Source organism: Hyaena hyaena, unplaced genomic scaffold (genome assembly GCF_003009895.1).
Source record: "Hyaena hyaena isolate Hyena2069 unplaced genomic scaffold, ASM300989v1 scaffold_160, whole genome shotgun sequence".
Taxonomy (NCBI): domain Eukaryota; kingdom Metazoa; phylum Chordata; class Mammalia; order Carnivora; family Hyaenidae; genus Hyaena; species Hyaena hyaena.
Window position 1 is genome coordinate 489,397 of NW_024080793.1, and position 17,506 is coordinate 506,902.

The 17,506-nt window shown below is 45.6% G+C and overlaps 1 protein-coding gene across 2 annotated transcripts; it reads right to left on the bottom strand.

Moving 5' to 3' along the window:
- Positions 1-12,840: 12,840 nt before the first annotated feature.
- Positions 12,841-16,324, bottom strand: DRD1 (dopamine receptor D1). Of its 2 annotated transcripts, XR_005529761.1 has the most exons (2): positions 14,101-16,324; positions 12,841-13,474 (listed from the first exon to the last, which is right to left on the bottom strand). XR_005529761.1 is itself a non-coding variant. In XM_039239706.1 (1 exon), exon 1 carries the CDS (start codon positions 15,873-15,875, stop codon positions 14,535-14,537), a length of 1,341 nt encoding a protein of 446 aa, XP_039095637.1. In that variant the 5' UTR covers positions 15,876-16,324; the 3' UTR covers positions 13,706-14,534. The 2 variants fall into 2 exon arrangements, 1 of the variants encoding a protein (XP_039095637.1); XM_039239706.1 differs by lacking the exon at positions 12,841-13,474 and having other exon boundaries at positions 13,706-16,324.
- Between the last annotated feature and the right edge of the window lie 1,182 nt (positions 16,325-17,506).

A 17,506-nucleotide genomic window follows, 5' to 3' on the forward strand; every position in this document is an offset into this window, starting at 1 on the left:
ACCGGAAATGTCTCCAGGGCAAAGCTTGACTTATAGATGCAACATAACATGAACTTCCTTCATCTGGACAGACAGTGGTTCTGAGTCTGTTTATGCCACTTAGCCTATTTTTATGTGTAGAATGTACAGAGTACTCCGTCAGACAAGAGTAGAATACACATTTTTCTCAAGCTCTCATGGAATATTCACGAAGATAGACTATTTCCTAGCCCATGGACTAGAACAGCTTTAGAAATTTTTAAAGAATAGAAACATACAAAGTATGCTTTCAGACCACAATACCATTACACTAGAAATCAAGAAAGATAGCTCCCGGATATTTGTAAATTAAACAGCACATTTCTAAATCATGCATGGGTCAAAGAAGTCTCAAGTAGAGTTAAAAGTATTTCGAACTAGATGAAAATGAAAGTGCAATTATCAAAATGTGTGGGATTCAGCAAACACAGTTCTCCTGGGGAAATTTATAACATTAAATGCATATACTAGAAGGGGGGAAAAAAAGGAAAGATCTCAAATCAATATCCCAAGAAACCTTAAGAAACCAGAGAACCATAAGTAACGTGAGCCTAAAGGAAACAAAAGGAGAGAAAGAATAACAAATAAAGAGCAGAAAGCAATGTCCATGTCATTGAAAACAGAAAAACTTTAAGGAAAATCAACCAAACCAAAAGGCGATTCTTGAAAGAATGAATAAAATTGATAAAAAATGGATAAACCAAAAAAAAAGAGAGAAGGTATAAATCGCAATATGAGAAATGAAAGAAAGTTCATCACGACTGGTTCCACAGACATTAAAAGGACGATAAATGAACAACTCTATGCTCCAAATTTGACAACCGAGATGAAATGGACCGATTTCTGGAAAGACACAAAATCACACAGCCTGAAAATCCCTTGATCTGTTAAAGAAAGCAAATCAATAGTAACCTTCCAAAACAGAAAGCACTAGGCCCAGATGGTTTCACTCCTAAATTCCATTAAATATTTAAAAGAGAAGTAATGCCAATTCCCTACACTCTCTTCCAGAAAATAGGAGAGAAAATATTTCTGACTCGTTCTATGAATTTTATGAGCAGTTGCATCCCCAGGTATTTATCCAACTGATCCTTACTTATATCTACACATAAACTTCCATGCAAGTATGTATAGCAGCTTGTTTTCATAATTGCCCCAACCGGGAAGCAAATGAGAATCTTCTAGTAAATGAAAGAAGCCATTCTGAAATGGCCATATAGTGTACGATTCCATTCCTACAATACTCCGGAAAAGACAAAACTGGAGAGAAAGTAAACGGATGGGTAGTTACCAACAGGGAGAGGCTTGAATAAGTAAAACATAGGAGATAACTTTAAGGGCATTAAAACTATTGTGTATGGCACAATGATGCAGTTTTCAAATCCCTTTGAACAGCACAAAGAATACATCTTAATGTACGGACATTTTTTAAGTTCTTTTTTTTTTTTTTTTTTGAGTAATTTCTACACCCAATATGGTCTTGAACTGATGACCCTGAGATCAAGCCACATGCTCCTCCCACTAACCCGGCCAGGTGCCCTCACTGTACGGAAATTAAAAAAACAAAAAAACAAAAAACCAAAAAACAAAAATATGTGAGGTCAGAAAATTCCAGAATGGAATGCAGACTGTGACAGAAGAATGTCACTGGAGTGTATGAAATAACCTCATGGAAGGGGGTGGAGACCAAAAAGGCTGACCTAAGGGACTTTGGAAATGAGGAGAGAAAAACAGGCTGTTTCCCGGTAAGGGACAGTCTATAAAATCCCTAACCAATACTCCTCAAAACCCTCAGGTCATCAAACACAGGGAAAGTGTGAGAGGCCGTCACATCCAAGAGGAGCCTCAGAAGACATAGTGACCACAGGTAACATGGTATCCTGGCTGGGATTGTGGAGGAGGAAGTGGACATTAGGTAAAAACTAAAGAAACCTGAATAAGCCATGGACTTGAGCAAATAAGAATATATCGATATCAGCCCATTCATTGTAACCATACCAATGTGAGACATTAACTATAGGAAAACAGGGTATGGGGTACCTGGGAACTCTCTACTATCTGTGCTATTTCTTTAAAAATTGAAAACTATTTTAAAATACATTTTTTAAGGATTTCTTTTTTTTTAATGTTTATTTTTGAGAGAGAGGGAGAGCGTGCGTGTGAGCAGGGGAAGGGTAGGGAGGGGGTAGGGCAACAGAGGATCTGAGGCCAGCTCTGTGTTTACAGCACAGAGCCTGAGGCAGGGCTCTAACTCACGAACCGAACCGTGAGACCATGACCTCAGCCAAAGTCGGACGCTGAACAGACTGAGCCACCCAGGCACCCCCAGTTTTTCGTTTTTTAAAAGTAAGATGCCAGTAAGAGGAAGTCAAACTTTCACTCTTCGCAGATGACATGATACTCTACATAGAAAACCCGACAGACTCCACCAGAAGCCTACTAGAACTGATCCAAGAATTCAGCCAAGTTGCAGGGTACAAAATCAACGTACAGAAATCGGTTGCATTTTTATACACCAATGATGAAGCAACAGAAAGAGAAATCAAGAAACTGATCCCCTTCACAATTGCACAAAAAACCATAAAATACCTCGGAATAAACCTAACCAAGGATACAAGAGATCTGTATGATGAAAACTATAGAAAACTTATGAAGGAAATTGAAGAAGACACAAAGAAATGGAAAAACATTCCATGCTCATGGATAGGAAGAATAAATATAGTTAAGATGTCATTACTACCTAAAGCACTCTACACATTCAATGCAATTCCAATCAAAATTGCACCAGCATACTTCTCAAAACTAGAACAAACTATCCAAAAATTTGTATGGAACCACAAAAGACCCCGAATAGCCAAAGTAATACTGAAAAATAAAACCAAAACGGGAGGTATCACCATCCCAGACTTCAGCCTCTACTACAAAGCTGTCATCCTCAAGACAGTATGGTATTGGCACAAAAACAGACACATAGACCAATGGAACAGAATTGAGAACTCAGAAGTGGACCCAAAAGTATACAGCCAACTGATCTTTGACAAAGCAGGAAAGAATATCCAATGGAAAAAAGACAGCCTTTTTAACAGATGGTGTTGGGAGAACTGGACAGCAACATGCAGAAGAATGAAACTAGATCATTTTCTCACACCATGCACAAAAATCAACTCAAAATGGATAAAGGACCTGAACGTGAGACAGGAAACTATCAACACCCTAGAGGAGAAAGCAGGAAACAACCTCCTTGACCTCCACCGCAGCAACTTCTTACTTGACACATCCCCAAAAGCAAGGGAATCGAGAGCAAAAATAAACTGTTGGGACCTCATCAAGATTAAAAGCTTCTGCACAGCCAAGGAAACAACCCAGAAAATTAATAGGCAACCAACGGAATGGGAAAAGATAGTTGCAAATGACATATCAGATAAAGGGTTAATATCCAGAATCTATAAGGAACTCACCAAACTCCACGCCCGAAAAACAAACAACCCAGTGAAGAAATGGGCAGAAGACATGAACAGACACTTCTCCAAAGAGGACATCCAGATGGCCAACAGACACATGAAACGATGCTCAGCATCCCTCCTCATCAGGGAAATACAAATCAAAACCACACTGAGATACCACCTCACGCCAGTCAGAGTGGCTAAAATGAGCAAATCAGAGAACTCTAGATGCTGGCGAGGATGTGGAGAAACGGGCACCCTCCTGCACTGTTGGTGGGAATGTAAACTGGTACAGCCCCTCTGGAAAACAGTGTGGAGGTTCCTCAGGAAACTAACAATAGAACTCCCTTATGACCCAGCAATAGCACTGCTAGGAATTTACCCAAGGGATACAGAAATGCTGAGGCATAGGAGCACATGTACCCCAATGTTCATAGCAGCACTCTCCACAATAGCTAAAACATGGAAAGAGCCTAAGTGTCCATCAACAGACGAATGGATCAAGAAGATGTGGTTTATCTATACCATGGAATACTACATGGCAATGAGAAACAATGAAATCTGGCCATGTGTAGCAACATGGATGGACCTTGAGGGTGTTATGCTGAGCGAAATAAGTCAGGCAGAGAAGGACAAATACCATATGTTTGCACGTATAGGAGGATTAGGAGGAACTTGACGGAGGACCAAGGGGGAGAAGAAGGGCGGAAATGGTGGGGGAAAGGGAGAGAGGCAAACCATGAGAGACTCTTGAATGCTGACAAAAACTGAGGACTGATGGATGTGGGGGGGAGGGGGGATGGGCATGAAGGAGGGCACTTTGGGGATGAGCACTGAGTGTTATGTAAAAACTAATTTGACAATAAACTATTTGAAAAAAAAAAAAAAAAAAAAAAAAAAAAAGTAAGATGCCAGTGCTTATTTCTTGACAAATCTCAAACTCGGTCCTCTGCCAGCTCTCCCCTCCTCCTCCATCCCTTCCCTCCTTCCAGCCCCTACGTCCTTCTCTGGGATTTGGAATCTCTGTCAAATGCACGCCTGTAGTTTGATCATGGTCAGGGCAGAAAAACAAGAGAAAAAAAGGCGACCACCTACTCTTCACCACTCCTTCGTGAAGCCGGAGGAAGTCGGAGCAGAGGTCATGTGACATGTAACCTAGGTGTCCCCAAGGAAACCAGCCATTAACACGATCTGATTCTCTGACCAGGTCCCCAAAGACCCTCTCCCATACAAACCTTGTGCCTGATATAACTTAGTGTCTCGATTGAACAGCCTCTGTCCACATTTGAAGATGAGCCAGTGTCCCTGATCAATATCTGGTCTTGGCATCCTCTGTGCACCTGACTTGCTGTTTCCTCTCTAACAGGTCATTGAGTCTGAGTCTTCACACTTCAATTTCTTCCTCCTCTTAGAATACAAGATCAAATAAGGAAAGCTGTCTTTTCCTTCAATCCTGCCCTAACTGCTTTTATCCTCAAACTTTGAATTTACCACCTGAAGCCTTCATATCTATTCTCTGGAAACGTCTAAAATGAGCCTGTGGGAGCAGTTAGCATAAAAATATCACTAAAACATTTAATATCGATGTCAATGATGAGAAAAATAGAATTTGAACGTCTCCCAAAAGGTTAAGCCTAAGAACAAACGCTGGGGTGTTTTTCAGTTTCGAAATAATCTGAAGTGGTTTGGATCATCCTTGTAGACCACGTTTTAGAAGGGGCCCTAAAACATTTGTGCGCCGACAAGACCCCGAGGGCCTTGAGCTTCACAAAAGCGCCCGGAAATGTTTGAGACCAGAGGAGGGAAATGCATCGGTTTAAAATATGACCAAATAACTCCAAGATGGAAATTATGAATAATTTCAAAACCACATTTAAAAACCCATCTTTTCTGCAGCAGTAAAATTATATTTAAGAGGATATGAGAACTATTTATGTTTGATGTGATGCGCAATGGGTGTGCAAGATTATTGTAGGGTCTGCAAAGGTTGAAAAGCACTCCAGGCTCCTGAAAAGGGCTGTGTTTTGTCAGCTCCCAGGTCTTCAGATGGGCTCTCACTCGTGCCCCCCAAGCTGGGGTTTGATCATTTCCCAAAAGCCAAACAGAAAAAATGCTTTAACCTATCAGAAGGCCACACATCCTATTGTTTTCTAAATGAGATGCATCCGATCAACAAAATTATTCCAAATATGGGCTCTGTGGAAGCTCAAGGGAGATTTGTGTGGAAACGACCCCTGTGTAGTGGAGGAGGGTCCTGTCCAGGGATCTGGGGGAAGGAAGGGACTTTGGAGCTGACGGGCCAGGAGCTCCCACTCGGCCCTGGCTCCTGAGCTTCCACAAAGCGGTCCAGAACCTCGCCCAGCCTCGGCCGGATCAGGCTCTGCCCATCAATCGAGAGATGTTCACACGTGAGCGCATAAGGAGGTCAATGACTGTTCATTCTTTCAAGGACACGCCCAAGCCTCCCCTTCTGCCCCCAGCAGCCACGACTGGATCTCAACACGCCTCACCTCAGTTCAGCCTGTTTCTTTAAAAAAATTGTTTCACTTAGGGGCACAGTACATGTAAACATAAGCTTCTTACAAAAACCAAGAAATATACAAAGTGAACAATTCAAAGCGGCCTCCCCCAGGCTCTCCCAAAGCTCACCTTTCTCCTTAGAGATACTACTGTTTTTGACAGGGTGGGAATTTTCCCACATCTTTTTCTACGATGTTACATAAGAAATCTAGAACGCCTGTATTGTTTAGAATACAAGGGAACGTATTATCCGTATGATTTTGAAACTTGCTTTTGCCCTTCATGAAAATCCTTCTGTAATAGTGCATCTGGATCTACTTTTTTTTAAATTACCACATACCCTGGACATCCTACATCTTCGTGATGCGTTCCCCTCTTACCGGACCCTTGGGTTGTCTTCAGCAGGTTCTTACAAGCAAGGGTGCATCCTTTACGTAGGCATCCCTGAGCCCGTAGGTAAGGATGTACGGAAGTCAGACTCCTAGCTATGGAGCTGTTAGATCAGATTGTGTGCATGTTGTAAGTCTGGTCGCTACTTCCAGCTTTCCCTTCCAATTAGCCGGATCAATTTACACTCCTGTGAGCGGAGCAGGAACCCGCCCGTTTGCCCTTCTGGCCCAGAAGCTCTGCCGCCCTGATGACGGAGCCTCGTCCAAGTGCCACATTCTAAATTGCATGAGCCAACAAATAAGTTTTAATTTCAATCTGGGAGCAATGGATCCTTACTTAATGCGGCATTAACATTTGCTTTTGCCTTGAAAGTATTAGGACCAAGCTTTTTAGACAGACTGTCACCTTATTGTCCCTGGTCCCCTATCGGAGTAGCTCCTCTTTAATCCTCCCCTGCAACAGAAGCACTATTTTACGGTGACCCCACCATCAAGCTAGGAAAAACCCACAGCTGTTTTGGCAGAATTAACATGGGGCTCCCTCCTGCCCCCCCCCCGCCCCCTAGTTTAACAGCCAACAGCAATGTGTGTTAACACAGCATCTTACAAATGGGACTGGACATTATCTAAATTACAGTCAACATGTTTCTAATGCTAAATACATCTGACCTAAAAACTCAATCTCGAAACAGCATGCGTGTGGCTAGATAATCTCAGAACACATTGGTGACATTTGGCTGACATTTCCTCTCCCGTGTGAAAGGGCTGGTCACCCGCTATCTGTGCACATCCACGTGTGAGAGAGCCCCGTTTAAATACCGTTCCGATTATTTTTCTGTGCTTGTGTCCCTGACGGAGAAAACTAACTCAGTAGAGAAGATCAGCCCTTATAACTTTAGCAGGCTCAACCCTTAAAAATTAAGGTGTGTGGATAAGCAGCTACCTAGGTCTTTTCATAAAGTTATTCATTCATTTAAAGTGTATTAACTCGGGTGCCTCCTATGTGCCAGGCTGTGCCGGACAGTGAGAATAGAGGGTTGAAAAGGACTTAGCCTGTGCCTCCAGGAGCTCCCCTGAGAAACAAGAGACAGGACAGCGCACGACACAATGAGTGCCCCACAGCAGGACACCAGCCTGGGGACGGAAGGGCCAGAGAAGGATTCCCAGTGAGGCTGACACCTGAGATGAGGCTCAAACGTATGACGACGACAGGAGAAAAGGCGTCCCCATTGGAGGAAGAGCAAAAGGAAGGGCTTCGTCCATGCCTGACAATTATCACCAGACCCCCTGGTTAACTCTCCGGGTGCACCGAAGGGGGGTCTTGCAGAACGGGGACACCACCCCAAAGCAATTAATTTCACAGCCTGTGGGGCCCAGATTCAACCCTGCCCCATCATTTACTAGCTGTGTGACCTTGGACACATTACATGCCCTCTCTGAATACTTGTTATTTTGACCTGTAAAGCGGGGATGATGATAATGGTACCCACCTCACAGGATGGAGGATGGAATGTGACAAAGAATGGGCAGTGCTTGGCATGCTATGGGCAGATTCTGCCTGGCACTCGATACAACGAAGCTTTTGGCACTGCCTGGCAGAAAACGTGTTCCTTCTTCATATATTTTACTTTTAAAACATTCTTTGGTGCTAGCTTATTTGGCTATCTGTCTCTAGTGGAAACTCCTCAAAGATTGGGAAAGTGTCGGTCCGTTTCTAGCATCCAGCACGTGACCTGAATCATAGATAGTGCTCAGAAAAGGTTACTGATTGCAAGTAACATCAAATCACATACAAAACACCGTGTGTGTGAGTGAGTGTGTACAAGACGACCCTATAGACACATGTCAGATGCCCGGGAACTGTAAGCCTCAGGGACCACATGGAGATGAGACACCAAAGACATTAGAGAGAGCCCAGCTGACCTATACCTCTGTACCAACCCGCCCCCCCCCCCATCCAGAAATAAACTTCACGAATCGTGGGTCTCCAACACCCTGTTTCGACTTTTCATTCTTTCATTCGACAAAGGCTTAATGGGCAAATCCTATAAGCCAGACAGTGAGCTGGGTGCTCAGAAATATTTAGAGAAAGGGAAGGAAAATAAAACAGCTTTTGCTCTCAAAATGTGCATAATCTAGGAGAAAGATAGGGAAGCAAGGAGATTATTTCATTACAGCAAGGTAAGCCCTTGGAAAGAAATGAGAGAAGTACAGGCAGGAATAAGGCAAGGAAGGCTTTCTGCAAGTATATCTCACTGAGTCTTTTTCTTAATAGGCTGAAACTTTAAAAAAATTTTTTTAATGTTTATTTATTTCTGAGAGACAGAGAGTGAGTAGGGGAGGAACAGAGAGAGAGGGAGACACAGAATCTGAGGCAGGTTCCAGGCTCCGAGCTGTCAGCGCAGAGCCCGACACGGGGCTCAAACCCACAAACGGCAGGGTCATGACCTCAGCTGAAGTTGGCACTTAACCGACTGAGCCACCCGGGCGCCCCAGATCCCACTGAATCTTAAAAGATTGGAAGGATCAGGCAAACGAAAGCAGCAGGGAAGGGTGTTCCAGGCAGAAGGAACAGCATGTATGTACAAAGGTGTAAAAGACAAGAAAGGACTTTGTACACGACACAGAAGTGTTGGTACGAAGTTTGGAACGTCTGTAGGAGCAGTGCTGGGGGGTAATGGCAATAGATGAGGCTGCAGAGCCCACCAGGGGCCTGACTACGAAGGGCTTGGCACAAGCTTGACTGTTTTTGCCTGAAAGTAATGGGGAGTCATTGAAGAATATTAAACAAGGGCATAACACAGTCATATTTACATTGATAACTATCACTCCGTCAGCATTCTAATAGCAAAGAGAACGGAGGTTTGGGAAATGTGTCATGGGAAACCTACCAGCCTCCTGTTTTGTCCATGATGGATCTCACATCTAGTGTTGTCCAGCCAAAATAGTATCTCAGAAATGATCTCCTCTAACCCTGTTATCACAGAGATGAAAACACTTATTTTCAAGGGATGTAAAGTAGTTTATCCAAACTACTTATCTTTAAAAATTTTTTTAAGTTTATTTATTTATTTTGAGAGAGGAAGTACACACAGAAGAGGCAGAGAAAGAGGGAGACAGAGACAGAGAGAGAGAGAGAGAGAGAGAGAGAGAGAGAGAGAGAGAGAGAAAATCCCAAGCAGGCTCCACACCATAATAGTGCAGAACCCAATGTGGGGCTTGAACTCACGAACCGTGAGATCGCGATCTGAGCTGAAATCAAGAGTGGGTTGCCTAACTGACTGAGCCACCCAGGTGCCCCTAAAAATTTTTTTAATGAAATAAAAAACCTCTGCCCCTTGATTCAGTCCTTGTAGGTCCCACTGCCACCCACCACTCGGCTAGCACTTCTGCTAGGTGGGTTCACTTCTGCAGACAGAATTCAGGGAAGATCCTCTTTGGTGGCTAAAAACATTTACCAGTTTTGAGAGCTAGTAGGATATCTATCCTATGAACATGAAAAAGAATTTAAGAGGTTTTGTACATGGTCACATAGTGATTAAAAAGTTAAACCCTTTTAAACCAGAGATTATTCTTGAGCTTCTAATACTATTTAAATTACAACTCCCAAATCTTGAATGATGTAGCAGTCTAAAGACCAAATGCGGGTTTTTTTTTTTTAATTATTCTATACATCACATGGAAGTTACTTAACATGACTAAAGGTAAGATGGCTAGATTGGCCTGGTAACAAAATCTTAGAGGGGTTCTTTGTGCTATAATACCCACCATCCCTCAATCCTCTATAAAAATAAACAAGTTGATTATGTCAGGTTTCTGTCCAAGAAATCTCAAAGAAATCCACAGAGGTGCTTCTAATCTGTATAACACGACAATCTTGTGATCCATGGGTATCTCATGGTAAATTAAGGCAATTGTCTTAACCACTCCGATATTAAAAGCTGCTTGCTTCCGGAATACCAGATAACCACAGCAAAATAGAATAGTGTTTGGGAAAATCCCAAACCACAAGTACATTTCCATTTGTTTCAGGCAAACATGCAAAAAGACACGCGAAAAGCAGGTCCATTATTACCGGTGCAATAAATATCGTCATCAACTCTTTCCAAGTAGAGATCCTGGAAAGAATCAGGGGCGCCTGGGTGGCTCAATGGGTTAAGTGTTTGACTTCGGCTCAGGTCATCATCTTATAGCTTGTGAGTTCGAGCCCCGTGTCGGGCTCTGTGCTGACAGCTCAGAGCCTGGAGTCTGCTTCAGATCTCTTTCTCCCTCTCTCTCTCTGCCCCTCCCCTGCTCATGCCCTGTCTTTCTCTCCTTCAAAAATAAATAAACATTAAAAGAAAAGGAATCAGTGAGCCCAACATTTCACTGCTCTGTACCCTTAGGGACATTAGCTTCATTTAAACCCTCCTGAGAACCTGTGTATTCACTGCAATGTCACAAATGGGTGACCAGGCTCAGAGAGGTACAGGTGTTTGTTTACCCTCACACAGCTTGAAAGTGGCAGCTGCAAGGCAAACCCGTGTCTGTCTGAAACAAAGCCTGTGTTTTCTGCATTCCAGGCCCCTGTGTGGAAGCTGGCTCCTGGCGGGTGGAATGATCAAGGGGACACGTTGCTGGTACAAGCTGGGGCGAGAGTCACGATGGAGTCCCTAGAGAGTGGAGAAGCCAGAAAGTCCCTGAAGTTGGATGAGGTATCAATTTGCTTTTTGGGAGTTGGTCCGTCCGCTGAAGAAGCTGTTGCACAGGTTTTGTTCCTCCGGGCCATCATTCCGAACATGGAAGCCTCGGGCACCGTGACTGCCCAGGTCCCAAGAGACACCAGTAACTATACCACCCACACCCCACATCTACCCACTGAAGCCCAGTGCCCAGTTCCCCTTCCGTAAGACTTCCTGTTGTCCCGTCACCAGCAAAAGCCGTGCCTCTATTTGACCAGGAAAGGCATCTTCTTGGAAGGAAAGGGGGAAAGAACACCTTTTCTAAATTGCCTCTCTCTTGCTAAAGTGTTTAGCGTATACTTAGCATGATGAAGCCTTCTCATGTTGCCTACACATGAAATGAAAACCATGATGTAATTTTGCTTTTACGGTTGTAAATGGAAGAGTCCATCAGCGAGACCAATACTTCGTAAGATACTTTTATCAATCCTGCATGCCAGGAACCCAAAGTACAGTCTCGTCCACGGTGTCCTGAAGTTTACAGTTCGGTAATATAGTTCCTAGACATATCATGTATTTTTCACTCTGCCAACGAAACAACTAGTGATGGCTTTTGTGCCGTGTTCCATTGGTTTGGACGATGACAACCCTGAGTATCACAGTTGGGGCTGCTGGACTATTAATTAAGGAACAGAATTAAACTGCAAAGAATAAAGATACCCAGAAAGCCAGGAAGCAGAAAGAAGAGGCATCATGCGGTATGGGTGTTCATTCTAGATATGTTCATTATATGCCAAAGCCTGGGGAAGGCAAATATGGGATTTGAAAAGACACCATCTGTTGTGTGATGTTCCAAATTATAAACTTAACCCTTAATTTCTACATTCCCCTGCTGTTCAGGCATTCTCCTTCTTCAGGATGAAAAAATAAAAATGAAGCAGTGTTAGCAGGATGGATGGATATGCCATGTAAGATGTTTTGATCAGCTCAACATCACAACCTGTATATTTTCTCCAGAAAGAAATTCTTGTTATATTTTACTCTTAAAACAAACCAAACAAACCCAGAAATACAGTGGTTGCCATTAGCTTAGGGTCCATGTAACCCACAGCAAGCCACAGTTTTTTCTATGATTTTTGTGTTACTTAACATCTCTGGGCTCTTTGAAAGAAAAAAAGCAGAGATTTTAGAATGCTTTCAAATCTGTGAAATGAAAAGCAGAGTAATAATCCCTCAAGTGGAGATCCCTCAAGTGAAGAAATGTTTTGAACACAGAAAAAAAACACCCACTAAGAGTATATAGTCCAAATCAAAAACATTTCCTGTTTAAATATTCAAAGGCAACATGTGGCCAATGAAACAGGAGAAATTTCCATTCAAAAGAAAAAAGTAAGGTTACCCTCAAAACTGCCCAGGTTTTCCTTACTTGTAGGTCTGAAATAGCCTAGTTTTTAAAATACACTTAGCAGGGGCACCCGGGTGGCTTAGTCCGGTTGAGTGTTGAGTGGTTGAGTGTCCGACTTCAGCTCAGGTCATGATCTCACGGTTCGTGGGTTCGAGCCCTGCATCGGGCTCTGTGCTGACAGCTAGCTCAGAGCCTGGAGCCTGTCTTCGGATTCTGTGTCTCCCTCTTTCTCTGCCCGTCCCCTGTTCACGCTGTCTCTCTCTCTCTCAGAAATAAATAAAAACATTACAAGAATTTAAAAAATAAAATAAAATAAAATACACTTAACAAATGGGACACAGCTCATTCAGGGTTGATTTGAGTTCACAAAATAATTTTATTATATGTAAGAAAGCATACAGGCAATAAAATGAAGAAACATTCACAATGCATAAATAACACAGACCTGATGCAAGAGAGAGTTTGCAGTAGATTTCTTTCTTGTTACCCATTTCATCTAAATGTTAAGTAAATTGCTTATCAACAAGACTTTGTAAACATTTCAAAGAAATCCTCCTGAAATGCCCCACATGAATGAGTATCTGGCAACAGAGACTCCTGATACTTCCTACAGTTGAGATGATGAGATAGCAACTTGATTCCAAAGCACAGAGAGGGAGCTAGCATTTGGCAAAAGAGATACTGATGGCTTTGGGGCACTTCACACATCCAACTGAGAAGGGGTCTCCTGTTTTTTCCCAGCAAGAGAAATAAGTGTCTAACTTGAGGATGATAATGAGGCACTATTCGTTAGTTAGTACACTATTCACATCGAGACTTAAAAAAAAAAAAAAAAATCAATCCTAAATTCCGATCAAAGCGCTACAAAAAGTCACCCCACTGAGTGGTGTGATTTGACCCGGAAAGATGGAGATGCAGCCTTTGACCTCTGTCCATTGGTGAGACTGTTGTAAAGCAAGAGTGAAGGAAACCTATTGTCTTCACGACACATATTTAACCAGGACGGCAGTCTGTTTTGTTCAGAAAAGCTATCTGACACTGAAATGAGAAAAGACGCAGAGGGCCAGTTATTTTACATAAATACAAAGTGGCACATACTTTCCATTACCACCTAAGATCATAAATTTCAAGTCAGGCTCTTCAGAAGCTGGCTTTTATTAAAGATATTTACAGAACTGCAAATCATTCTCCTGGGAACGTCTTTGTCATTTAAAACAATGTGGACACAATAGGAGCTATGCCTTTTTAAGTTTCTCAGAATCTTTCTAGAAAAAAAAAAACATTCACAGCATTTGTCATGTCTCACCTCATATCTATTTATGCCCATGAATTTTAAGGAATGATCACAACTTCATTTCCTATCAGTCTTTGCTGTGTTGCTAGAAGTAAGCATTTAGAATCTCAGAGAGTGTATGTGTTTATTTCATTGGCCAATAAGGTACTAGTTAGAGGGATGAACAAGGTCTCAGATAACTTGTTAGTTTATTCTGTGACATATGATAAATATAGATTTCTTATAATAAGTTAAAAATATACACAGAATACAATAAATAAATAAAACCAATATCAACAAAGCATCTTTCAAGTCTGGGGGGGAAGAAAACCCACTCCTACTGTAAGGCTTAATTATGTTTCCGAAATAACTTACGAAGGCATGCACGTACCTTGACCATCTGAAAACTCTGCCCGGACCAGTGTTAGCACCTGTTAATACACAGCAAACTCAACCCTTCTCATTTCCTTCCTGGAAAGGATTAACTTTTTGAAGCGATGCCGTTCATTGTGGATTCTTTGCCCTATATGTGAAGTCCTAAGATAAGAACCAGTTTCTAAAAATAATTTTGGAGCCAAAGACACGTCCCTGTGAACATTCACTTCACATATGTCCCTCTTTGATTCACTATGAACAACACAGAAAACGCACTGGGAAGTATTTGAAGATATAGTTAGTTGTGTGTTGAGGGCAAGCAGCAGAGGGGTGGGGGGTGGGGCTTGCCTGACATCTCAGGGTCTCCCCACACCTTAGTCTCCTAACAGCAAGCCACTGAAAATCTCCACCTTTTGGGGTGAACCCATCTGGCAGGACTCATCTCAGGGTTCAGGTTGGATGCTGTCCATTTTGTGTGATGGGCTGGATCTTCTCCAGAGACACATCAGCGTCAGAGTCCAATATGACAGATAGGGCCGGGGACAGCTTCTCCAAGGGTCTGGCCATTCCACACGCCTCCTCCTTCTTCAGGTCCTCGGAGGAGCCCACTGCATGTGGGATCAGATAAACCAGATTGCAGTCCTTGGAAATGGAGCCTCGGGGCTCGTGATGGCTGGAAAACACCACAGCCCCGTTGTTATTGATGCTGACTGTCTCTATGGCATTATTGGTGGTGGGGCAAAGTCTGTAGCAGCCTAAAAGAGTTGAAAATGCCTTCCGAAAATCCGCATTAAAGGCATAAATGATGGGGTTCAAGGAGGAATTAGCCCACCCGAACCACACAAACACGTCGAAGGTGATGGAATCGATGCAGAAGGGCTTGGTCTCCCCAGACCCACAGAAGGGCACCATGCAGTTCAAGATGAAGAAAGGGAGCCAGCAGCACACAAACACCCCCATGATCACGGACAGGGTCTTCAGGACTTTAGTCTCTCTTTTGAAGGACATCTTAAAGGAGCTTTCTGGTTGAGAACACTCCACAGGGTTGCCGTTACCTGTGGCGGTCTGGCAATTCTTGGCATGGACTGCGGCCCTCTCCAAGGCTGAGATGCGCCGTATTTGTTTCTGGGCGATCCTGTAGATCCTGGTGTAGGTGACGATCATGATGGCCACGGGAATATAGAAGCTTATCAGGGAGGATGAAATGGCATATGTCCTGCTCAGGCTGGAATCACAGTTGTCCATGGTCTCACCTAGGGAAGTGGCATTCCCGTCGGAGGAGCCTGTGGGTTTGGCCTTGTGCCAGCTGAGCTGCACTGGGATGAAGGAGATGAGTACAGACAAAGTCCACGCCACGCTGATCAGAATGAAGGCTGCTTTGGGGGTCATCTTTCTCTCGTACCGGAAGGGGCTAGAGATGGCCCAATACCTGTCCACACTGATCACACAGAGGTTGAGGATGGACGCGGTGGAGCACATGATGTCAAAGGCCACCCAGATGTTACAGAAGGACCCAAAGGGCCAGAAGCCAGCAATCTCTGCCACTGCTTTCCAGGGCATGACCAAAACAGCCACCAGGAGGTCCGATACGGCCAAGGAGATGACAAAGAAGTTGGTCACCTTGGACCGCAGGTGTCGGAATCTGATGACGGCCGCACAGACCAGCGTGTTCCCCAGGAGGGTGGACAGGATGAGCAGAGACAGGAAACAGGCTGTAAGGATGCGGAAGGAGAAGTCTCTCGCCACCACCAGCCCGGCCCCGTCCATGGTAGAGGTGTTCAGAGTCCTCATCTTGCGGAGGGGGACAGGGGGCTCTGACACCCTCCAGTTCCTAAGCAGGGAGGAGAGGTCTGTCACACCTGCAGTTCTCACCCACCGGGCAGCCCCTTGCACAGTCCCACTGGCTCCCTGGGCCCCAGGACCTCACCAGCATCCCATCAGAGGGGCTGCAACCTTGGCACCCCAAGTCAGCCCCTCGGAAGGTCCCTCTTGCTCCCTAGAACTGTCTTCTGGCTCCCTTGCTCCAGGGCACTGCTGCGTTGACCAGCTGACCCTTCTATTCCCCGAGGAAAGCACTGGCTCTTTAGCATATTCTAAGCTACCAATCCAGAGAGATTCCCAGGCCTCTGCGGCTCTAGTCGCTCTAGTCGATCGTAGTCACATTTGGGGGCTGTTGCCTCTCTGGCGGTGACAGAATTCTCCCTTTTCGGAAGTGCAGCTGAAAATACATGCCTCACTCCTCCAAGCCCCTGGCCCCACAGCAGCCCTCCATGCGCCCTAAAAAGCAAAAGAGAAAGCAAAGGTCGTTCGCCAAGACTTGAGCGGATCGCAGCTTTAGCCGTATCAACCCCAGTTCAACTCCGTGCGAGCCACCTACCTTGCCTTGAGGTTGTTTCGCTACAAAAGCCCCCGGAGCTCCGAGAGCGGGCTTCGCTAGGCGCCGCCGCTGCACAGCGCCCAGGAGGCGCGCCGGAGTCCTGCCCCGCGCGCGCGGCCGGGGTCTGGCTGCTGATGCGCAAAGATCGCGGGGCAGGTTCGAAAAATGATCCCCCGCCAGGTCCCCCAGAGCCGGCGCTGCCCTACCTCTCCAACGGCCAGAGATCGTTCAAGCCAGTGACACTCGGGAAAAGGGCTCCCGGGCGATCGGCTCCTCCTTGAGAGAGGGCACCTCCAAGAGTGGTCACTTGGGAAGCTTTTCCTCGCTGCCTTTCTCCCGGAGCCGAGCGCCCGGGCTCCCCTCGGATGGCTTCTGGCCCCTCGGGGCAGGGCTCTGCGCCTCTCCACCGCACTGAGAGCTACCTCCCGGGAGCCCGTGGGAACACCAGGCAAAGAGAGCCGAGCTGGCACCGGAGGGCGCACGGGCCAGCCGGGTTCCCGCGGGGCACAGCCCACCCCGCCCCCGCGTCCCCTCCCCTGCCCTGGGGGCGGGCTTCGCTTGACAGGCAGAGTTGCGGGCGACAGCCTGCACGTGGTTCCCTGGATGATGCCGCGGGCGAAACGGGGCGGGGGACGCCCAGGTGAACGCTCGCACGCCCTGGGTCACCTGCCAACCCCCGGGTCCCCGGACAGCACGGGACAGGGCCCGCGAGACAGATCCCTGTGTGAGAACCTCGAGTAAGCCCGAGTCCCCAGAAATCGAAGCTCGGCCCGACATCCACTGGGGACGACCCCAAGCCCTTCCCAAAGACCGACGCAAGCAGGGACCCTGCCCACTCTTCCACGCAGACCAAACCCTGCAACAGCCCGCGTCCGTCTGACCCGCGTCTCCAAGTGTCCCCCAACTAGGGTGAGCGGTGCCCCGCCGGCGCCTGCACTCACCATTCCGAGAGGGCTCCGCGCAGCGGCGCGCCCGGCAGGTGCGCTCCGCTGCGCGCGGAGGGCGCTCCCTTCAGGCTCCGCCGGGGCAGCGGGCGCGTCGCGGG